Genomic DNA, 24,095 nt, shown 5'->3' with positions numbered 1-24,095 from the left:
AAGAAAAGAGATGAAGTAATACGTCTCTTTTCTAGTGACCGAAGCGCAGAGCTTACATGTCATGATTTGCGCATGTGTGCAGTATTTCTTCCCTCATGCTGCTCGCGTCTCAAATCTGGCGTTTCTGCTTCAGTATCGAAAATGGCGGCGAAGAGTGGTGGTCACGATGAGTGGCCTTCAGTTATGAAACCAATATTAGCAACATCGCCACGCTCGTTTAATAAAAATGACGTTATTGATCTCGTTAAGAGCATTGTTAAAAGGTAAGTGCGACTTGTCGCGATAGGACACTTTCGTTAAATCACCTTTTCCTTGATGATGTAAAATACGTTGCTGCCGATGACAGAATAGAAATGGATGCCTCTCATCACGAATCGAATTTCTCTGATTTTATTACATTTGATTATACACCTCTTTTTTCTTGTCTTGCAGAGAAAACAAATTCGTCTCTCACGAAGATCAATATGATACCTTTTATACGGCGGTCGCTGCCTTGTCAGCGGATTGCATTAGTGGATGCGCGAATACATGTAAGTAGTCTCGCGCATTCGTATGTAGATGACTATACAAAACATTCTTTAAATAGTATATATATATATATATATACAAGATGGACCTTTTATCTTCAAGTTCATGAATAAATGTTGCCTTTCTCCATTTTTTTCTTTCTTTTTACTTTACATGATTCTTGTAATTTTTAAATAATGTAATACTTTGAGGTGCTTTGAATTTTTCTATCTATAAACTTATTTACATATGCCAACTTTGCACCAAGTCTTACAAAACATTTTTTTCAGTTGTCAAAAGTCAAATACCTATTGTTTGTCAAGCATGCAAGGTACTGCTTGCTTATCTTGTGGACAAACTACCACAACATCAAACACAACCTGGAGATACTGTGTCAACAGTCTTGACTACAAAACAATTACTACTCTCAATACGTGCATTATGCACAGGACAATCTTTGCTCACATCTGCAGAGGAAGTTGCTCTTCTTTCCACAATAAATAATTCCAAAGTACCACCTTATGTAACCGTTTTATCGGGTGGAAAAGAAAAGGAACCTTCTTCTCAACCGACCGCAAAAGAATCTATGCGGTCTCGTTGTGATTTATCCACCAGTATTCTTGAACAATTGACAATGCCATTGCAAGACTTTTCATCATCCTCAATTCTTGCGAATGAAAGTTCAATTGATGGGGGAAGCAAAAATACAAATGCTTCTACAGGCGAGACACATTCTGATTCTAAGGTTTGTGTGTATAAAATATTTATTTTTTGTGTCCAACAAAGTAAAGTGTCTTGCTATTATATTTTCTGTTATAAATTATCTTTTTATTACATATATAATTATAATATTATTAATCAAATTAAAGTATCTCTCTTCAAGCCAAATAAATCAGCAAAACTGAAAAATCTATTATATTGCAGATGATGTTTGTTGCAAACAATATAAGCACATTGCAGAATATGGGAGCAGGTGACATTTTACTGGATATGTGTTTGAATCTTCCACATTTGTCACGCTATACGCGAAAATACCAAGTATTTTTATCCAAAAAAGGATTTAGCATGCCAGCAAATGCATCGGAAGCGCATACAATAAGACACAGTTTACATTCTGTTGTTAGTGACATTAATATTGTACATAATGTGATATCTCTTCCGATACTTGAACCTTTGACACCAGAGAAATTGGAAAAATTGTCACTGCTGACTATGTCTTGTCTGTACTGTTCAATTGCAAATGCAGCAGCATCAAGTATAGTTGGCATAACAAATGCTGTTTCACCAAAATGTAGTACAAATACTACAACAAGTAGTCAAACGAATCAGAATGCAAAAACCACCGACGAAGAATATGATACTTTAGCAATTGCAGTTGTGGAAAAGAGTTTAGAAATATTCGGACAAGTATCGAATGTTATCAAAAATAGCACACGCGCAGGAGGACATGTAAGTAACTTGTTTATTCTTTCTTTATATTGCACAATTTTATCAGCTTTATGATATTATTTTAGTTTATAATATTTTTTAAATCTTGTTCTTATATCTTTATATAATTACATTCTCTGTTTTCTTGATTTCAGATTCTGCAAAATCATTTACTTATTGGAGTATGGCTTCTAGTCGCTGGATTGCAAGCGCAATTAACTGTGAGCAGTTTCAGTGCTGCAGATAAAGGAAAAGAAGAAAAAGGAAAGTCACCAAGCAAAGCTCGTGATGGAAGTGGACGTGTGAATCTTATGAAAGTGTAATTATTAAATATTTTATATACAGTATTCATATTTTATTTTAAATTGAAGATTTGATTACAGAAATTTTCTCTAATATTATCTTATATTTTCTTTTATTATTGTTAGGCTTTTCACTGCCTAAGAAAATTATATTTTATTTAAAAATATCTTACATTTAACTTAAAAATTAAAAATATTTTTATATAATTAGGCAACAAGGATTTGGTGTATTGTCAGTGGCATTGGCTTCACATGCACTGAATTTGATGAGCGCGCTTCTCGAAGATGTATCTATCGAAGCCAATACCGATTTAGTTGTGGCAGTTCCTGAACCAGCGCCATTGGACATCTTGTCCACTGCTACAGCGCTGCAAAGAGCAGTAACGTTCCTACAAGCAGTGCCCTTAAATCATTTGTTGTTTTATCTAGCTACTATTAGTTACAGAAAGGTACTGCATTATTTTACATGCACTACGATATTAGTTTTAAGATATAGATAATCATATTTTATTAATCATATACATTTTATTTGTTAACAGGCTTGTACACTGAAAAGAGTACAAAAGCATCCTTTAGAAGGAGATGCGTTAAGTCAATCGGATTCTACTACATATTATGAAGATCTTTTGAGTTGTTCGGAGAATTCCACTGATGAGGGTAATATTGCGTATTCTTTCAATATATTGTCTCTATATGCATTTGTAGTACTCAACAAGTTGGCTATGAAAAATGTAGTTGGAATGTTGCAAATGGATTTTTTTCTGCTAAAAATTTGTTAAATTATGCTGCTAGTAGTGAGAATGCAAAAATGTATAGGTGCTATTTCATCATTCAAAGTTTTATAAAATGCTTAAAAAATGGAGTAAGTAATATAATATCGTAGTGCATTGCCATACGTGACACGTGAGAATTAATTTTGAAGCATTTTATATAAATATATAGTGATATGCTACATGCGCACAGTTGGATGCAGCTTCAATGTGCTTGCATAATGATTTTTACATACTGATAACTATATTAACTTACCGCTGTATATTCGTTGTATATATAGAACAAACTGTTATGTCGATAGAGGAGGACAGCGAACCCATTTTGGGATTATGGTTTGAAGAAACTCTTGCTCCATCAGATGAGACTTCCACAAATACCAATAAAGAAACGAATAATGAAGCAAGTGCGGAACGTACAGCCACGACCACTATTGTTCCAGACAATCGGGAGCCTCACGGAGTATATTTTTAAATATAATTATTTCTTTATTCATAACTCGTAAATTATTTTGAAGAAGCTAATTATTGATTTTTTCCTTTACAGTACATTTCGCTTGCAACAAAAATATTCCAATTTATGAATAAGCACTTAATTGGCAGTAGGAGTACGTATGTTCGAGAATATGTGGTTAATGGTTTGGTCGAGCAACAAATGATTATATTAGCAGCGATTATAAGAGATCTAGATCATGAAACAGCTAGAACAGAAACAGGTAAGTTCAAGTAATTACTGTGCATTTTATGTAAAATTTATGCCTCTCTTGCTTATTACATTTTGTCTTGCTGGCATTAAAATATATTATGAAAAATTGCACTTCTAGGCACAATTTCCGCATTTTACGGCGCTACGCTGGGTACTATGTATTCGGAATTTTCTCAAGCTTTAAGTCGTTATACTCACAACTTGCTTGCGTGGAATACGCTAAGCGAATCTCTTCAAAATACCTTACTTCAACATTTGGGAGTGAGTCCTTGGTCCACAGAAAGCAACAGCTCAACTACTTGGCCTCTTCAAGTTTATCCACGAACTCTCAGGGTATTGGCACAGGTACGTTATGGTTTTTTAATAGCATTGTAATTGTGTAAAAATTAATTTTATAAGATAGTTTATCTTCAATCTTCAAGATAATTAATATATATTACATTTTTTTTGTAATTAGGTGTTGCAACTGAAACCTCAGCCAGAAAGAGAAGCTGCGTGTATAAGCATATGGCATCGTTTGGTAACAACTATGGTTGAGAATGTATGCAATCCTCAAACAACGTATGAAGCGGAGAATGAAGGTAGAGTACAGCAAACTTATCAGTTAATTATCGACATATGCAATTTTTTTTTGTTTATTGTTTTGTATTTGTTTACTTATCGATATATACAATTGTTAATACACTTAAATTCTGAAATATATGTAATATGTATATTATTTGAACATGAATTAATTATAATCAATTACTAATTACATTTGCAGATTTAAACGTAGAACATGCGCAGTTGGTGCTTTTCTTATTTCATTCTTTAAATTTAATGCAGAAGAAGTCTGTATTACTCGTAACAGGAAGTGGTGCAGTGCGCTGCAGCGAAGCGGTTAAAACGCCCATGAAAGATTCTCAACTGTTGCATTTATCCCGATTGTTACTATTACTCGAATATATGATGAAACATCTATATGACGCACATCGGTTACTGCTTGAACATGTAAGACATTCACATTTGCTATGTATTTTTATATCGCAGTATATTTATATATAATATGAATTTTAAGATGCATTTTATAGATCTTTAATTGTCGTAATTTTGTATTGCGATGTAAATTAATAAATAGTAGAAGGTTAAAATATTATTATATAATATTTTAACTCATTTACTTTATTAATTTATTATCTGCAATATTTTTTATCGACATCAATCTATTAAATGCTAAAGTAAAATTAATTCTCAGCAGCATGACTGAGATAGCAAGATACCAGGGCCACCAGTATGAAAGTGTCAACTGAGTGGTAGTAAACGTCTTGTACATTTATTACAATATTAAAAATATTGTATTACATTATTTCAATTATTAAAACAGTAGTAATTACGTTTATACATACATGTTCTCTCTATTTATACAGGTAGAGTGGAATCTGTTCTCCGCTACAAGCTTAATATGTGATACAAAAGACGGAAATAAACAGACTGCTAGGGCTTTTACTCCATGGGTAGAGATAGAAGATAATTATCGTAAATATGGTTCACAGGATGAATTTTCAATGAAACCACGTTTTTATAGTTTATCGAGAACAGACTTTAATAATCAGGACGCCCCGAAATTGGATGGATTGGTACGTATCGTACACAAATCCATAATTACGCAGAAAATATAATGAAAATATAGTGAAAATTGCACTGTTAATGATAAAAAATCTAATATTATACAGATAGAAAAACTTTTTCTTGAAGAGTTTATTTTTTATCTACAACAATCTTTTGAAGAGCACGTAATACAAAACATACTTGTTACGTTCTACAGGCCTGCAACTTTATTTTGGGCACGCCAGATAAAATGAAATATCCTCTCTTGGTTGACGCACTGATTGACATCCTAAACGTGCTCAATCAAACTGATATGCACAGAAAAAATGGTGCTGACAATAAGGAAAAGATTACCTTCACTGGACTGTGCGCAATTCAGTACTGTTTCTCTATATGTTGGGAGTTGTTGCTGATGTTACCCCCCTCGACTCCGTATATGAATAAGCTCGCTCTTGGCGAGGAGATACCGGCTGGACCTATGCTGCTGCATTCGTTGATATGGGGACCGAGAGCTGCGTATAAAACTTTCACCGGCTGGATGAAGGATTGTTTAGTGAAGCAGGGAATGTACACGCAATACGCCGAAAATTTGTTGAAGACAGTATCGTCTACCGTGAACTCTCTAAAATACGACGTCACTCTTGCAAAGAATTGTATTGTTTCGCTCAAACCCGAGTACAACGTTACCGACGAGATAATGCTAAAAACGTCGTTGCCAAAGCTTGGTTCTTTATGTATACTAGCCGCAGTTGTGGGAAAATTACAAGTCCTCATGGATGAGAGCATATCGAAGAATCCCACCGAGAACATCGAAACTTCCAAGAGCACGCAGAACACAGATCCCGCGCCTTCGAATAACAGGACTAAAATGATAATCGAAATTCTGCCACACATCTTGTCACTGACAGATGCGATTCTGTTGTCGTGCCGATCCAACATATTGTATCACACGTTTGAGTCTACCGAAGAAGATGGAAAATACGGCATACGGGACTATCTGATTCTGGATAACATCCTGTCGATGGCGGGCGCAAATTGGGGCACGGAATCGTCGCTGGTTTCGTCCCTGCCAAGCTGTATCAAGTCCGCGCTGGATAAGTGGAAGAGCATCGTGTTTGCTCCCGTGCCTTGGAACACGTACGCGAACGATATAATACCGGCGGAGAGCTACATTTTTAACACGGTCAATTACCATGTCAGTTCCTTGTCGGAACATCCGACGTTCTCTATCAATCCGTCACTGAAGAACCTGCTGTATTGCTTGGTCTCGTTTATGATGGAGTACATCACGCCCGCGACAGCCCCGGAACAACAATCCGACACGCATTCTCAGGCCGTGGACATTCTCATCGCGTTGTCGATGGACGCACGCACTGATTATCTTCGTGAGATGGCCACGAACACTCTGGCCAAATTATTAGGCCAGGATAATGACAATGAGGCGCGGCATTTGCGAGAGCACCTGTTTGTGCTAAATCACACCTACAATCTGATAATCGAGTACACCGACAACGCGGACGGAACCATCAACATTGTTATCGACGAGGAGATCTTGAAGCAGTGCATAAAATATTGGGAGCGACTGCTGGAGAAGCCTCTCGGATGCAAAGCTTTGGATTTGTTCTTCGCACCGGACACAAATCACAGCCTCGTGTCCGTTTTGCTGTCCATAACGTCGCTTCAAGCTTCGCCGCAGTTCAGCACGTACATTTTGCACTTTTTCAACGTACTATTCAGAACAGCCGAGAAATCGAGCGACGGATCGCTGGATCGCCTTTGCAATTCGGTGGCCAGCTTCGCCAATGTCGAAAGCGAGAAGCTGCAAACGTGGCTGAGACACGTTATATTAGGAGCAACGAGTGTACCGGTGAATGTTCCTGCAACGAATGCACCGACGCACACAGTCGGCACTACGAACGCATTGGTAACTGTCTCCGGCGCGTCGGAAGAGAGTCAGAAGCCAGATGAGAGAAATAACGCGTCCAACAACGAGCAGGCGCAGTGGACGATTTCCGATAGTTCTAGCAATCAGCCCGCGACTAATAACGACGAGCAGCATTCGAGCCACGAGAACAGTCGTTTCTTGCGCGCGCTCACCAATTACATAGTGAAGGATAAAAGCAACGTCAGTACGAGCGTCTCAATAACCATACTTCAGGCTCTCATACCGTTGGCGTATCACATTCTCTCTCCCACCATCGAAGGGAATCGGTTCTCGGAATTGATGCACATAATGTCCACGCTGGCCGACGCTGGATCGGAGAAAGGACACACGTTGCTGTTCAGAGCCGCCATCGAGTGGGTGGAACTTTGCAAGGAGCAGATTATGAACAAGGATCCGCAGACCTTCGACAAGCCGTCGCCGTACATCGAGGCGGGTTGCTGCATGCTCAACTACATAGCCGACATCGTGGGCGCAATTTGTCCGCAGCAGGCGCAGTCGCAGGATCGGGCCACCAGCCCGCCGTGGGAGGGCGCTCTACCGAGCAACGATGTGAACGACAGCGACTGGGTGGACGAGATTCCGCACGAGGACGACGACAGCGCGGCCGAGGATTCGGACGAGGACAGCCTCTGCAACAAGCTGTGCACCTTCACGATCACGCAGAAGGAGTTTATGAATCAACACTGGTACCACTGTCACACCTGCAACATGGTCGACGGCGTCGGCGTGTGCACAGTGTGCGCCCGAGTCTGTCATCGCGGCCACGACGTCACGTACGCTAAATACGGCAACTTCTTTTGCGATTGCGGCGCCAAAGACGACGGATCGTGTCAAGCGTTGACGAAGCGTAGCCCGCAGAGCTCGGAGCATCAAGTGGGCGGTAACATACCGTACAACAATGTCGGCGCTCCCGCGGAAAGCAATCTGCTTCTTACGAGCAGCCTGCGCCGAAGGGCATCCAGCCCCGTGCATCTGTACGACAAGCACGAGAGGAGCGGACGCGACACACAGCGCCAAGCGTATCTGGTCAAGCAGCTCGAGTCGTCCAAGGACTGGATATACTCGGAGCTGTGGAAGAGCGGATTGGTGTCTTCGCTGGTGGATCTGACGCGTGCGTTAGTGCCTGCGGTGAACGCGTCTTGTCAGCGCTACTCGCCAGTCGGCTGTCACGCGCGAGCTCAGTTGGCGCTCAAGCATTTGCACACACTCGACAAGAAGTTTGAGCATACGGACCAGCTTATGCTGCCAACCTTGGGCTCTCAAGAAGGCGCGTTTGAAAACGTCAGGATGAATTACTCGGGAGATCAGGGTCAAACGATCAGACAGCTGCTGTCCGCTCATATGATACGACGTGTCGCTATGTGCTGTCTGTCGTCTCCGCACGGCAAACGGCAGCACCTGGCTGTCTCACACGAAAAGGGAAAGATAACGGTGCTGCAGCTTAGCGCGCTCTTGAAGCAAGCAGACTCCTCCAAGAGAAAGTTGACTCTGACGAGACTCGCCTCGGCTCCGGTACCCTTCACCGTTCTTTCCGTCACCGGAAATCAGTGGAACGAGGACTTCCTGGCCGTCTGCGGTTTCAAGGATTGCCATGTGCTTACGTTCAACAGCTCGGGAACAGTGTCGGATCACCTGGTCCTGCATCCCCAGCTCGAAAGTGGAAACTTCATCATCAAGGCGCTGTGGCTTCCCGGCGCGCAGACTCAGCTGGCGCTGGTCACCGCCGATTTCGTGAAAATCTACGACCTGGGAAAGGACGCGCTGAGCCCGCAGTACTACTTCCTCGTGCCGACGGGAAAGATAAGAGACTGCACCTTCATGCACGCGGAGGATGGCACGTTCCACATGCTGCTCATGTCCTCCGCCGGATATATTTACAGCCAAGTGATGGACGAGGAGAGCCAAGCCAAGCACGGTGCTTTCTACGTTACGAACACCTTGGACGTTTATCATCCGGAGATAAAGGACAACGGTCAGGTGGGCGGTGGCGGAGTCTCCATTTACTACTCCCACGCTCTGCAGCTGTTGTTCTTCAGTTACGCCTGCGGCAAGAGCTTCATTGCGCCGCTGAAGCACATGGACTCCGACATTACTGTGGTGTTCCAAATCAATCTCGCCAGTAACAAGACGAACGGGAACAAATCCAACAATAACCAGCCGCAGCCTTTGTGCCAATGGAGCGAGGTGGCGAATCATCCCGGATTGGTGTGCTCGATCCTGCAGACCAGCAACAATCCCGTGATACTGATGATCAAACCCGACACGATTATGATACAGGAGATCAAGATTGTGCCCGCGAAGGCGAAGATCATGGACATGGTCGCGATCCGGCATCCCAGTTCGAACGCCGAGCACCGCACGACTCTGATATTGTTGTGCGAGGACGGCAGTCTGAGAATCTACATGGCCGGCATGGAGCAAACCGGATTCTGGATGTCGTCCACCGTGCAGCCGATCAGCACCACCGCCGGCATCAAGCCGACGCGGAAGAAGAAGACGAACAAGATGGGAAAGCCGTCGGGCTCCATCACGTTCCCCATTGACTTCTTCGAGCACTGTCAGGTGATGAACGACGTGGAATTCGGCGGCAACGATCTACTGCAGATCTACAATGTCTCGCAGATCAAGCATCGCCTGAACACCACCGGAATGTACGTGGTCTCCACGAAAGCGATGGGCTTCAATGTCGAAGTCACGAACAACGACGCGATTTTGGTGATGACGGGAATAAGAGTGCTCTTCGGCAACCAGGATATTCAGAGGGCGCCTCTGTACGTCGAAGTGAGTTGAAATATTTATATACGATATATGAAGTTCTTGAATTCCACAATTTGTGTTAATAATTATTGTCCCTGTGTCAGGTATTTGGAAGGAGCATTCGGACTACGTTGACTAGAAGTCGTTGGTTCGATATTCCTTTAACGAGAGAGGAAAGTCTTCAAGCTGACAAAAAATTAACGATCACTTTCGGACCGTCTCAAGATCCAGAGGGCGTTATTATGGTTGATTCTATAAAAATGTTAGTATAATTGTAATGCTACTGTGTATTATATAATCTTTTAGAGATTCATGTTAAATTTTGTTTGTTTTACAAAGATATGGTAAGACTAAGGACGCGTTTGGATGGCCTGAAGAAATAGAAGAAATCCAATCTTGTCAACCAACATCTGCGCCGGTGACGACGATCAATAATGAAGCTGATAATACTATTGTTTCTCCCGCGCCCTTGTCTTCAATTGATAAGTATGTAAAAAAAATTTTTTTATGTGAAATATTATAGCAAGTTAATTATTTTATAAAGAAAGTATGTTTTAATCTATGTATCAGAACGACAAAGGATAGTTCGATTAATATAGAAAGGTAAGGACTTATTGTAATTTTTATTATCATAAAAATGAAGTAAAAGGATAGATCTGACAATTGGTGTTACAGTAATTTTATTAAATCATGCAAATTTTACGGGAAAAGAAAAAGATTTATCCTTGATTGACAGTATGCGAAACAAATTCTAATGATAATTTAATTAAGAATTGAAGTTATTTTTTTTTTAACAAACCATTGCATCACTAATTGTACCAATTTAAATTACATAAAATTAATATGTGATGAATGTGAATTAATATGTATTAATGAATATGAATTAATCAGTGAATTTAACACGTATTTATTACAATAATAATTTTCTAAATTTACAGAATGATATCCAGCATTCTTGAAGTTCTGGAGTCTTCGTTCATCTTATCATCGAACGATGACAAACCCTCGCTGAAGACTACGGCTATCGACGTCGCGTCGCGATTGTTAATATTACCTACGCCACCGTCAGTGCAGATGCATACGACAGCTTTGCTGGCTGCTCTTCACATTACTAAGCAAGCTTATCATTTTCACAAGGTATACAACGATCAATTATACGTTTATATTTTCAATGATTACATTTATTACATTTTTTTCTGCGCGCTTTTCAGGATCATTCATTGTTATCGCATGTGCTTGAGTCCCTGAAGGCGATGCGGGAGGCTAATGATCCTGCGGATATAGACGCGGAAAACTTTTACAGACTTGTACTTATCGTTCGTGCTATCGCTGTTTCTCGTCCGCACAATCTTGCGAAGTTTGCTGAACAATATGCGAACAATTCGATCGACGAAGGCACCGGTATGTGTCGCATTATTTTTAAACGTAAGAATTAAAAAAAAAAAAAAAAACGCGTGAAAGCGCTAATTTAATTTATTTTTAGTACCCGTTTTCGAGAAGGATCGCTTAGAGGCTCATTCGCGCGCGAAGACGGACGGAAATCAACATTTGGTCATCCAACTGATGGAGATACTGTGGTCCTTGCACATGGCTTATCCAAAAAATATGGCGCTCGCTCCAGTGGTGGTGCCAGGACTGACGCACACCGAGGGAACGGTTCACGCCATCGTGGAAATCATTCACGCTTTCACAATATGCGACGTGGAAAATAACACCCCGATAGCTGCTAAATTGTATCTGCAATTGTTGCTGTCGTCGGACACCACCATTAGTTTTAGCGCGAAGCACGCGGTGATCAGAGTGCTTAGACCAAGATACAGACGCAGAAGAGTGTACATACCGAGTCCACCGAACTGCAGCACTCCAGGTACAAGAAACAGAATCGAATTTGTATACTCGATCGTTGTTTTTCGTTATCATCACATTGATACTTTTGTAAGTAGGCGTTGTCGCCGAAACCGAAGAAAAGTCCGCGTCGGTTCCATCGCAGGCGTCGCAAGACACGGTGGAGCGCGACGTGGAGCAGCAGTTCGACATCGAAGCCGTCGAAGCGGTGGACAGAGTAGCGGCTATACTCGGCGCCGAAGGCAATCAGAATTCAGCCGCCGCGAGAGTGGTGAATCATCCGCTGGAACCGTTGGCGGCTATGCTCGGCGCGGGCAATTTCCCGCAGCTGCTCGACGTCCCGCCCGACGCCGACGACGAGGCGATGGTGGAACTCGCGATAGCTCTCAGCTTGCAGGATCACGAGGGAGGCGCCGATCTGCAGGCGCTGCGACAGGGATTCCAGCAAGGCTTCCCCAATCTGCAGGGTATACAGAGTCTGCAAAATCTGAGCGGGTCTGCGCTGCAAAGCTTGCAAAGTTTAGCGACGCAAGGCTTGGTTCAAGTCCCGAACGCCGCTCAGGTAATGTTCTTTCGCGTCTATCGTCTTTACAAATGTACCGTTCAGATTTTATATTTTTGATTGTGATTTTTTTTTCAACGCTTTGATGTTTTTTCGTAAACCAGGGCCAAGAAGGCGGACATTATTCCGACACGACTGCTTCCGCGGGCGGTTCCGACGACGAGGGCTCAACCGCCGCTACTGACGGTAGCACTCTTCGCACATCACCCGCCGAGCAAGTGAGTTGTATACCTTGGCATAGTCTGCCTTGGCACTACTATTCACCGAAAGTATGTGGACGTGGATCAACAGAGTCTTAGTACTTGCACATATCGTAGTAACGCTTGGGACACATTTTATGTTAGGGTGGTAGTGGTGGTAGCAAGGGTAGCGAGAGCGGTGGAAGCGATAGCGGAGGCAGCGCCGTTGACAGCATGACAGGGGAGCATAATGTTTCTGGCAGGAGCTCCGCATACGGAGACAATGCTCCTGACAATGCTATGCCTCCGATTGGAATTGGAGTCAATCAAGCGCCACGCTCTGAAACTAATACTCTAGATGTTCCCACGACTTTCACTGTAAGTTCCGTGTACTCTGTAGTACAGGTTTACATAGCAGATTTACGTATATTATGAAAAGCAGGAGAAGCAGCGGCGGCGACTGGATACGATACTCGCGTTCCAATTTATCAGTGTGTCGTTCTTGTTTCCTTTCGTAATGTAATATTTTTTTCCTTCTTCTTTATTCGGTATTATTCGTTATTGTTATCTTGAAATTGATTTATCACAATTTCCTTTAGTTTTTCGTAAAATCTTGATTGTTTATAAGATTCTCATAGTCCATTCTTTTTTTAGAAACTAACTCCAATCCGAGAGCTTAAATTTAATGAGCTCCTTTCGCATGTGTAATGCATACAAAGATTTTAAATTTCCTGTAGGAAGAATAACATGTAGTAGTGATTTGAAAATTATCTATATGTATGTATATGTATTATTGAAAACTTTATATGTTTGAATTCTTATTTGGAGATCACATCATCATAAATCATCGCAGAATAATGGTAATCTTGCAGAGAAATGATCAAAATTAAATATATCGAAATTGCGCATGCTGTATGCGTCTATCATAGTACATGCAAAACATGCATATTTTTTTTTTATAAAAAATTGGAAAATAGAGTTTACTTCTTACTAGCATAATTTCATCGCCATAGAAAAGTGCCATATTCAAAAGATTCATGAAATACATCTTCAATATGACATTTTATGAAAAATTAATTTTACAAATTTTTTTTCTTATTTTTTATTTTATTATTAATCATTAGAGACTTGGACCTCCGTTCTCAAAAGTTGCCTTTAATCCACACTGCCACAAGAACATTTGCGAAAAATCAAATATCATAGAATTGAACAGATATTTCATTAAACATTTTTATCAAACGTGCTATAAGACTTCGTTGAATCCCTTTAATTGTCGGAGTTTGAATAGAGTACAGATCGTAATTTACTCATACCGGCTTTAAGTGTATAAAATATCTGAAATATTTTGATTAAATGAAAATGTGCATAGAACTTTGAGGAAGATGACAGAAGCTGAAATAAATTGGCTAGACATAAACTGTACTCCATTGAGGCCTCGAAATTGAGCCAATTTCGTTTGTTGCTCTGATATCATTCATGATTTTATTTCGAGAAGGCAATAACTGAATAATCATATTGCATGCGTTAATAATATCTTTCTCTGCAAATTTTCATATATATTTCAAACATGTTATTAACGCATGCATATCGATTCTTTTCTAAAAAGCTGATAACAGAATTTCAGAAGTATAGTTCGGAAACTAGAAACAGTGATATCGATTAGTAGAAGATAGAAGTGCATTTTATATTTATAAATTGTTTGTCACCATGATTAGACCACCGAGCAAGAAGAAGGCGCCGAACAAGAACAAGGCGTTGAACAGGAAAATGACACGACTGGCGAAATTACTGTTAAATTACATGCCATACGGCTCTTACTGTTGGACAGATTTACACAATTCGTGCCCAATTTGATAAACGTTCGTGGAGTGCTTGCCATTCCATTTATGCAGGTACTTATTTATGCAAATCCACGCTAGAAAAAATAAGCAGAGGAAATATTAAAGCTTCCATTTTCTTTTAGGTTGTGTTAATGTTAACCGCTGACCTTGACGGGCAAGATGAACGGGATAAAGCTTGCGTGGAACGTTTGCTGCAAATGCTCGTGAAAGAGCTGGAGATGGATAAGCCTGATACGAACAACATATGCGAGCGTAGCAATAAGAGGGAAGTTCATCTGGTTATTATGCGTTTACTAAGTAAGTGAATAATTATCTTTATTATTCCGATTACGTGTCAAAACGTGTTATCATTAATTCATTATTATTTTCCTAGGCGTTCTTATGTCTCGCTCGAAATATGCTACGAAGACTTCCTCGGACAATCCAAACTTTGTGTCGCAAACCACCGCTGCGATCTTGAGCAAAGCTGGCATCATCGATTATTGCCTGACACTGCTACAGGCTTTACTCGACTATTGGAAAACGTAAGTTTGCAGCGTGTCGAAGTGAACTTGACTTCACATTATAATTCATTATATTAAAATAAGATATTTTATTCACTAGCACCAGCACAGAGGAGCCTGGCACGATGATCGGCGGCCAATTACTCAAGGAACATCTCACCACATCGCCTCCGGATATGTCACCGTTCTTCCTGCGTCAATACGTCAAAGGCCATGCCGGCGATGTATTCGAGCCCTATCCTCAATTGCTGACGGAAATGGTGCTACGATTGCCGTATCAGGTGCACAAATACGCGGAAAGCACCGTGGTCCAACCTGCGTTCGAACAGGTAACTAGCTTTCTCGCAGCGTGTTGCTTTTTTTTTTATTTGGAAGAATGAATGACAAATTGTTTCTACTTCATCTTTGCAGCCGTGGTACTTCTACCTTTGCGAGTACATGATGTCGTATCAAACACCGTTCGTCAGGCGACAAGTACGCAAATTGCTACTCTTCATTTGCGGCAACAAGGAAAAGTACAGGCAACTACGGGATCTCCATGCCCTCATATCTCACGTTCAGGTGAGTTATACAAAATATATTACTGTTTGTGTTTTATAATACTGTAAATTAAATTCGCTAAGTTATTGAACTCTTGTTGCCAGTCCGTGCAGCAATGTTGTACCACCGGCGGATACGATCCGCTGCACGCACGTCCACATTCCATCAATCTACCTTATGATTCGTTGGTGGAACTGATCGAGCATCTCAAGTGCTGCGTGGAAATTGCTACCAGTCGTACAGGAAACTGGCAGCGGTTTTGCTTAAAGCAGAACACCGTCTTATCGTATCTCTTTGCCATATCGACGCTCTTAGACGAAGGCGTAAGCCCGACGGTGTTGCAGTTGCTGCAGTGTGCCATTTGCTCGAACAACAAAGCTAAAGAAACTAAAGATACTAAATCGAAGGTACATATAACAATGTATTGAATTGCAAAATTCTAATATTAACAAATATATATATTTGTATGTATATTAATGTTCATATAATTTTAAATCAGGAATCTAAATCAACAACTGGCACGAAAGAAAGGCGTGAACGCGAAAAATCGGAGGATTCTGATACGGAAGCCAAATTTGAAGAAGCCCAATGTTTGACTCTAGTCGAGCAAATTCAGAAGCAAGTGCATCCAACGTTGTTGATGAAGTTTATACAGACTTTCCTTCTTGAGACGAATAATACAAACGTTCGTTGGCAAGCGCATTCTCTTATCCTTGCAATTTACAAGTGAGTTATTAATCGTTCTATTCTTTAAATAGATTAATTAATCTTTCGAGTACTGTCGGCACATATGTGCGCTCAGGAAAAGAAATTATTTTGGCCTGTTGGCGCATATATGCGCTCACAGCGCTTGTTACTGCTATTTTTATTCCGGCCACACAGAGTGTTTCTTCATTGCACTGTTCTGTATCGAAAGGGCTAATTAAATAAAGTAAAAATAAAGTATTCGTAATAATCAAAGTAAGAATAATATTAATAAATGTGAATATAAAATATGAAATATGATATAAAATATAAAATGTATATTTCAACTTTCAGAAATTGTGGACCGACCGATCAGGAAGTCTTGCTGGATCTTCTATGGCGTTTGTGGCCTCTGCTGCCAGCTTATGGCAGGAAAGCAGCGCAGTTTGTCGATTTGCTTGGCTATTTCTGTTTGAAAACGCCGCATGCCGGAAAGAAGATGCACACTTACATGGAGCAGGCAGTCGCCGTTCTGCACGCTCAGAATCAATTGCTCGCGCGGCATCCTAACGCGAATCTTTACGTAAATCTGGCGCAATTCGTCGAATTGGACGGCTATTACTTGGAGAGCGAACCCTGTCTTGTATGCAATAATCCAGAAGTGCCAATGGCGACGATCAAGCTGTCGTCGATCAAAGTCGATTCCAAATTTACGACGACTACGCAGATCGTGAAGCTGGTCGGCAGTCATACCATCAGCCGCATCACTCTACGCATCGGCGATCTGAAGAGAACGAAAATGGTTCGCACCATCAACGTCTATTACAACAATCGATCGGTGCAGGCAGTCGTGGAATTGAAGAACAAGCCGGCGATGTGGCACAAGGCGAAGAAGATCACGCTCGCCCAGGGCCAGACGGAGGTGAAAATGGAATTCCCCCTGCCGATAGTAGCCTGCAACCTCATGATCGAGTACGCCGATTTTTACGAGAACATTCAGGCGTCGTCCGAGACGCTGCAGTGCCCGCGGTGCTCCGCCAGCGTGCCGGCGAATCCCGGCATTTGCGCGAATTGCGGCGAGAACGTGTTCCAGTGCCACAAGTGCCGGGCGATCAACTACGACGAGAAGGACCCGTTCTTGTGCCACGCTTGCGGATTCTGCAAGTACGCCAAGTTCGATTATACTCTGACCGGCCGACCGTGCTGCGCCGTCGATCCCATCGAGAACGACGACGATCGGAAGAAGACCGTGGCGACCATCAATACGCTTCTAGAGAAGGCGGACAGGGTGTACAAGACCTTGATATCCAACAAGCCGACGCTGGAGATGCTTCTCATCAAGATATCCGAGCATCGCTTGGACCGAGGATTGGAGGACGGCATACAGGTGTCCGGCAGCACTCAGGTGAACAGAGCGATACAGCTGCTCGCGCAGAGGTACTGCGGCGAGTGCAAGACGTCCTTCGAGGAGCTCAGCAAGATTATTCAACGCGTTCTAGCCTGCCGCCGGGAGCTTGTCGCCTACGACAGGAACCAGCGGGGTCAGAGCAGCTCGCAGTTGTCGTACAGCACATCCAGCGCGACCGACGTCACGAAGGACGAAGCGATAGTCTCACCGGTCGGACGCTGCTATGGTTGCGCGTCCGCCGCCACGGAGCACTGTCTGACGTTGCTGCGCGCGCTGGCCACGAACAGCGTAGCCAGAGACGTTCTCTGCAAACAAGGACTGATTCAAGAGCTCGTGGAGCACAATCTGCGAAAGGGCACGGTGCAGATGCAGGAGGAGGTGCGACAGCTGCTGTGCCTGGTCACGAGGGACAACGCGCAGTCGACCAAAGAGATATGCTCGCTTCTGACTAATCGAATCACGCTGACGCTTCGCGGACGTGTCGCCACCCCTGATCTCTCGGTCGCTGTGCGACACGAAATGGCGCTCCTCGCGGCGCTCGTGCAAAAGGAGGACTCGTGCTGGGAACAGAAACTGCGATGCGTCATGCAGCTGTTTTTGACGGCTTGCAAGGAGTCAAAGAGTCCCGTTGTAATGGAAAGCATCATCCTACCGTGTCTGAAAATTTTGCAAGGTCTTATTAAACCGGATCAGCCAGTTTCCAAGAAAAATAAAGTGGGTGTTTAATCGATCGTAACTCTTCCCGTTCGTAATGTATATAATTTCACGATGTGATTTCTATTTCAGGATAAAACTATCGAGTCTTTGGCGACGGTGCAACCACCGGAAGGCATCAGCATTGATGTGAGCAAGTGGATCAGCGGCGATCCCAAGCATTCCTATTCCGAATGGCTACGTCGCGTGCCGGCTAAGAAGACAGACTCATCCTCGACTAAGTCTCTTAAAAAGGTTAGCGTGAAATATAAACAAGCAAATTAAAATAAATTATTAATTACAAGATTACGAAATATGTATCCTAGAAAATTAAGACGCTTAACGTTTTATAATTTATTTTTATTTCAGGACGAAGCTCGAATGTTGTACCTAATGGAAAAATACGGACACAGATGGCATCAACGTTGCATGAGGCAGCAAGGCGCTCAACCGCTGAAGCTGTCCGACGGTGCCTGGTTGAAAGAAGTCCTTTTCAATCCCAGTTCCCGACTGGCGCGGCAAGTCGCTTGCAATATGATCGAGAGCCTGTGCCAAGGCACGGAGAGGAAGAAGGAGGTTTTGGTTTTGCTGACGTGCTATTTGGAGGAGCTGCGCTCCGCCGGCGAGAGTAGCACCGAGTTCCTTACTTTGTATCAAAGCTTAATCAGGCAGTCACCTTGGAAACAATTCCTGGCAGTACGCGGCGTAATGACTTTATTGGCGGATCTCTTAACTCGTGAAATAGAGGAATTACATCGGTTGGAAGAAACCACGTTAACTAGCGACCTCGCTCAGGGATACTCGTTGAAAATGCTCACGGAACTTCTGGCGACCTTCTTGGAACAGGAAAATATCAAGCAGCAGTACAAGGGCCGACTAGTCGGCGCTGTCCTAAACGGTTACCTGTCACTCAGGAGACTCGTTGTTCAACGCACCAGACTGATCGATGATACGCAAGAGAAGCTGTTGGAACTCTTAGAAGAAATGACTTCTGGTAATCTTACAGCTTTTTATATTTTATAGCATTTTTTAAATCAATTTAGATTGTAATATATCTATCTTGCCATATTAGGCACTGAAGAGGAAACGAAGGCATTCATGGCGATTTGCGTGGAAACGATACAAAAGCAAAATCCTCAAGACGTTCGTACCCCGGTATTCATATTTGAGAGATTATGTTCGATTATCTATCCAGAGGAAAATGACATTGGGGAATTTTTCTTGACGCTCGAGAAGGATCCACAGCAGGAAGATTTCTTGCAGGTGAGCATTTCTTCCATCTGTTATTTTTACACAAGTCTAGAACATGACATCCCTTAGGAAAATTTACTTTTTAAAACTTAAAGAAAATAACTTGAGAAAACTTTTTTATTTACTATAGAACTTTTTAAAAGTTTTGAAGAGTAAATTTGAACACTTTAACATAGGATTTACTCTTCAAAAACTTTTAAAAATTTCTTTAACAAATGAAAAAGTGTTCTTAAATTATTTTTTAAAAGTTTTATATAGTAAATTTTCCCAGTATTAATATTAGTGAATACAAATGTGTAATATAGAAGTAATAAACAAGGAAAAAGAATTTGCAATTAATCTGCAGGTTAATGCAAGGACCAAAACTTAACTTTGAAGTTACTTGAAGTTACTTTACACAAACTTTTACTTACTTTTACGCCAACTTTAAGTTACTAAACACCACCATTAAATTACTTCACATAAACTTTTAGATACTTTTCATGAACTTTATGTTTTCAGTAACTAAAGAAGCAAAAATTCAAGGATATTTTTAAAACTCTGAAATAACTTAAACAAAACTTGAAAAATTTTATAGTTACTTAAAAGAACTTTTCAAATTTTTAAAGTTACTAAACAAAATTTTAATAAACTTTAGGCCAGTCTAAAGTAAATTTTCCTAAGAGATATACTAGCTGATTAACGTTCCGAATTATTTTTTTGTTTAAAATATAAAATTTCAATGCATCGCAGTATTTTACATTTTATTCATTTTTATGGTTTACATTTTTGTAGGGGAGGATGTTAGGAAATCCTTATAGCAGTTTAGAACCTGGACTCGGTCCACTTATGAGAGACGTTAAAAACAAGATTTGCCAGGATTGTGAGTTGGTTGCACTTCTAGAAGACGATAATGGAATGGAGCTTCTCGTTAACAACAAAATCATTAGTCTGGATCTTCCAGTTAAAGAGGTAAAATCGCTACAATTTTTCATATAAACATTATATTAAGATATTTATATGAATATAAAACGGATATATGTGCCTATTTTTTAGAAAACTAATTAATTTTATTAGTTATTTGGTCATTAATTAATTTTAAAAACGTGCATTATTTTCGTTAAGTTACTTAAACTATTTTTTTTTTTTTTTTTAGGTTTATAAAAAGATTTGGGTGCTAGAGGGCGGCGAATGCGACGCCATGCGCGTGATATATCGTATGCGCGGCCTTCTTGGAGACGCAACCGAAGAATTTGTGGAAACATTGAACGCTAGCAGCGAACAGGAGGTGAACAACGAAGAAGTTTACAAAATGGCAAACGTGCTAGCAGATTGCGGCGGTCTTCAAGTTATGTTGGACAGATTAGCGGCGATAATCGACGTGAATCGAGCAAGGCCCCTTCTTCAAGTGCTATTGAAATTGTTCAGATTGTGCGTGAAGGTCAAGAAGAATCAAGAAGTTCTGAGCAAACCCGAATTGGGAGCAGTCACCGTATTTCTGGATGTTCTTCAACGTTGTCTTGCTACAGAATCTGAAAATTCTCAAGCAAAAGTCACTGAACAATTATTGGATGTAAGTATTATTGCAAAGCAATTGCTTTTGCTCGATATTGCGATATCAAACGTTAAACCCTTCTTATTGGTTTCAGATTATGGAAACAATATTGGCAAATGCAGCGTCACAGCCATTCAACGCCTTCGAAGCGTTTTCGCGCACTCTGGGTGGCCCGGAACACATTAAGGCACTCCTATCGTGCACGCAGTCCACAGCAGTCAGGCAAAGTACTAGCGTGCTCGCCCACCTCGCGAGGGTTCTGGCAGCGCTGACTTACGGCAACAAAGAGAAAATGGCCCTCTTGTGCGATTACTTCAAGCCTGTATTGAACTTTTACAAGTTCGATTTCGAGCACACGCCCGAAGACGAGCAGAAGCTCGAGCTCTTCTGCACGCTCACTCAAGGCATCGAACGCAATGCGATTGGTAATACGCTGAAGGATTATATCATTAGTATGGGTATAGTGAAAGATGCCTTCGAGTATATCACTGTAAGTAAAGCACACTCATAAGTGTAAAAGTGTGTTACGTAGAATTAGCTAAACTTTTTCTCGTGCTTTTGCGTCGTTGCAGGTGCACGCGCCGTGTGTTAAGCCAACGCTGTTACGCACAGATAGCGACGAACTAAAGGAATTCATATCGAAACCAGCTCTGAAGTATATTCTACGGTTCCTCACAGGGTTGGCCACCGATCACGAGCCGACTCAGGTAATGCAGACAGTAAATTCTATTTCACAATCCTTTTTTATTAATAATGATATGATTCTTTAATTAATGTAACGTGTCATTCTCTTATTCCTTTGCAGTTGACAGTTTCGCAAGTAACTATTAGCATAATCCATAGACTGGAGCAAGTGTCTTCGAACGAGCACGTTGGCTCGTTGGCGGAGAACTTGTTGGAAGCGTTGTGCACCAACAAGCGGGTGGCTGAACTTATTGACGAAGCGCGCCAGCACACGCGCAGCGAGAAGAAACGCTTAGCTATGGCGATGCGAGAGAGGCAGCTGGGCGCGCTTGGCATGCAGACGAACGATAAGGGCCAGGTCACTGCTAGTGGAACGATTCTTCAGCAGATGGAAGACTTGGGCGACGAGACTGGACTGATCTGCGTTATCTGTCGCGAGGGATATAAGTTCAAACCGAACATGGTAATATTCTTCATCTGTTTTATTACTTATAAAAAATAAAAAAAAGAAGATATATTTTTATTTATATAAAATGTCTCTGAATTAGTAGCACATAAATAATATTTTTCTTCGAGAAATTTGAAATCGATTTTTGTTGGCAAAAATATTGATGGTTTAATAAGTCTCTACATATTTTATTTATCTTATTTACCCATTTCATTCGTTATCATCGATCTGCTACAGGTGCTAGGCGTTTACACATTCACGAAGCGTTGTAATGTAGAAGAATTCGAGACGAAACAACGAAAAACCGTAGGCTACACGACCGTCACGCATTTCAACGTAGTCCACGTAGATTGCCATATGTCGGCCGTGCGTTTGGCTCGCGCTAGAGATGAATGGGAAAGCGCGGCGCTGCAAAACGCAAACACGAAATGCAATGGATTGCTGCCGTTATGGGGTCCGCAGGTTCCAGAATCCGCTTTCGCCAGCTGTCTAGCCAGGCATAATACCTATCTGCAAGAATGCACTAGTCACCGTGATATATCTTATTCGTCGACTATTCACGACTTGAAGCTGCTCCTTCTACGATTCGCTCAAGAAAAGAGTTTCCACGAGGACACTGGCGGTGGAGGTCCCCAATCCAATATGCATATAATACCGTATTTAATACACATGGCTTTGTATGTCGTTAATACGTAAGTACATTTTAATAACGTACTGAGAATTATCGATAATTGCAAAATTCAAAACAAGAAAGTAGGAGATTAAAACGTACACACAATGACACAATTAATGTTTGCTTGCAGAACACGATCTGCAGCTAGAGAAGACAAAGCTTTGATGACCTATGTAGAAGTTCCTCCAGGCTCAGCGTGGCTCGACAGTTGTTACGAAGCGGAGGGCCCATTGTATCAGTGCACGCTTTCGCTGCTCTTGCTTACGCCCGCTCGTTGGAAGTCGCATAGGCTTACACATCTCAATCGATTACTCGTTCTCGCACATCAACGTTACGTGTCTCCCTCAGCCACTACGAAGACCATCATGGAACCAACCACCAAGGAATATACCGTTTACAAAAACATTCTAATCTTCTTCGGTCTAGTGGATTGTATTTACGGAAACTTCTTCAAGGTAAAAGCAAATTCAAGTCATTTTTAACTATGTTTATCGAAAGGCTATAATTATTTATTTAAATATTTTTTTTATACTTACAGAAAGTAAATGTTTTGTCCGACGACCAGTGGCCTTCGGTTCTCGCTGAATATATCAGGCATAATGATGAAGCCATGTTAAAAGCCTCGGAACGCGTGCTCTCGTCATATCGCGATGAATTATTGCCGTGCGCATCATTTGAAGAGTTTTGCGATATTGTTGGTAAGTTTGTAAACGCACAAGAAATATTGAAAGATTTAAATGTTATATTTCAAATTCTACTTAAATTGAATTTCTTACAAATTATTGACTTTTATTTTTGTATGAAATTTTTTAATTGTCTAAATGTTAAAAGTGAATATTTTCTTCCAGGCTTGTTAGAAGATGTAAGAAATCCTTCTACGTATATTAACGATATCCTGCGACGCCTCGCTTGAAGATACTGGAAGTTCTCTTTATGTAGCTTACGACATTGTTATTATCATCGGAATTTTCTTTTTTGTTCTCTCGTTCAATCAATATAGTCATTTTCAAGACTTTTATATCGAAAGGATTTTCGTGTCTCATGTTAAATAAAAGTTGATTGAATGTGATAGTTCTAATATGATAAAACTTTTCAGGGTAAAAAATTACGTTATGAGGAATAAGAATTACTATAAATTATTATAAATTATTCTTTACTGCTGCTAAATCTTTAATTGTAGACAAATGTGTACGTATATGGAAGAATTTGTGCTTTAATAAAATGCAACTAAATAAAGGTGTTTAAATATAA

General features: G+C 41.2%; 1 protein-coding gene across 6 annotated transcripts; it reads left to right on the top strand.

Annotated features, from left to right (window-relative positions):
* The first annotated feature begins 101 nt into the window (after window positions 1–101).
* On the top strand, window positions 102–24,095 carry poe (E3 ubiquitin-protein ligase-like protein poe). 6 transcript variants are annotated; one of them, XM_012378433.2, is made up of 43 exons: window positions 102–263; window positions 433–530; window positions 798–1,252; window positions 1,432–1,956; window positions 2,091–2,254; window positions 2,449–2,686; window positions 2,777–2,894; window positions 3,310–3,467; window positions 3,552–3,720; window positions 3,829–4,055; window positions 4,168–4,291; window positions 4,474–4,700; window positions 5,117–5,326; window positions 5,515–10,023; window positions 10,104–10,261; window positions 10,339–10,485; window positions 10,570–10,602; window positions 10,938–11,136; window positions 11,211–11,400; window positions 11,483–11,866; window positions 11,943–12,406; window positions 12,511–12,624; window positions 12,751–12,963; window positions 14,301–14,477; window positions 14,549–14,723; window positions 14,800–14,950; window positions 15,030–15,258; window positions 15,341–15,490; window positions 15,574–15,876; window positions 15,969–16,195; window positions 16,508–18,275; window positions 18,348–18,509; window positions 18,624–19,248; window positions 19,327–19,517; window positions 20,280–20,456; window positions 20,641–21,057; window positions 21,134–21,529; window positions 21,612–21,746; window positions 21,845–22,186; window positions 22,409–22,863; window positions 22,975–23,299; window positions 23,383–23,542; window positions 23,693–24,095. In XM_012378433.2, the coding sequence occupies exons 1-43, from the start codon at window positions 142–144 to the stop codon at window positions 23,755–23,757; spliced, it is 15,876 nt and encodes a 5,291-aa protein (XP_012233856.2). In that variant the 5' UTR covers window positions 102–141; the 3' UTR covers window positions 23,758–24,095. The 6 variants fall into 6 exon arrangements, with proteins under 6 accessions (XP_012233856.2, XP_067206042.1, XP_067206041.1 ...); XM_067349941.1 differs by having other exon boundaries at window positions 11,940–12,406; XM_067349940.1 differs by having other exon boundaries at window positions 3,289–3,467.

Source organism: Linepithema humile, chromosome 2, assembly GCF_040581485.1.
Source record: "Linepithema humile isolate Giens D197 chromosome 2, Lhum_UNIL_v1.0, whole genome shotgun sequence".
NCBI classification, from domain to species: Eukaryota; Metazoa; Arthropoda; class Insecta; order Hymenoptera; family Formicidae; genus Linepithema; species Linepithema humile.
Note: the sequence above shows the minus strand (reverse complement) of the source record. Positions and strands in the feature narration are given on the sequence as shown.

Bases quoted from the DNA above. Each gene is read 5' to 3' on its own strand.
- poe (XM_067349939.1), top strand. From the start codon at position 142: ATGGCGGCGAAGAGTGGTGGTCACGATGAGTGGCCTTCAGTTATGAAA. The intron at 11,401-11,482 runs GTATGTGTCGCA...ATTTATTTTTAG, and splicing joins TTCGATCGACGAAGGCACCG to TACCCGTTTTCGAGAAGGAT. The intron at 23,543-23,692 runs GTAAGTTTGTAA...ATTTTCTTCCAG, and splicing joins AGAGTTTTGCGATATTGTTG to GCTTGTTAGAAGATGTAAGA.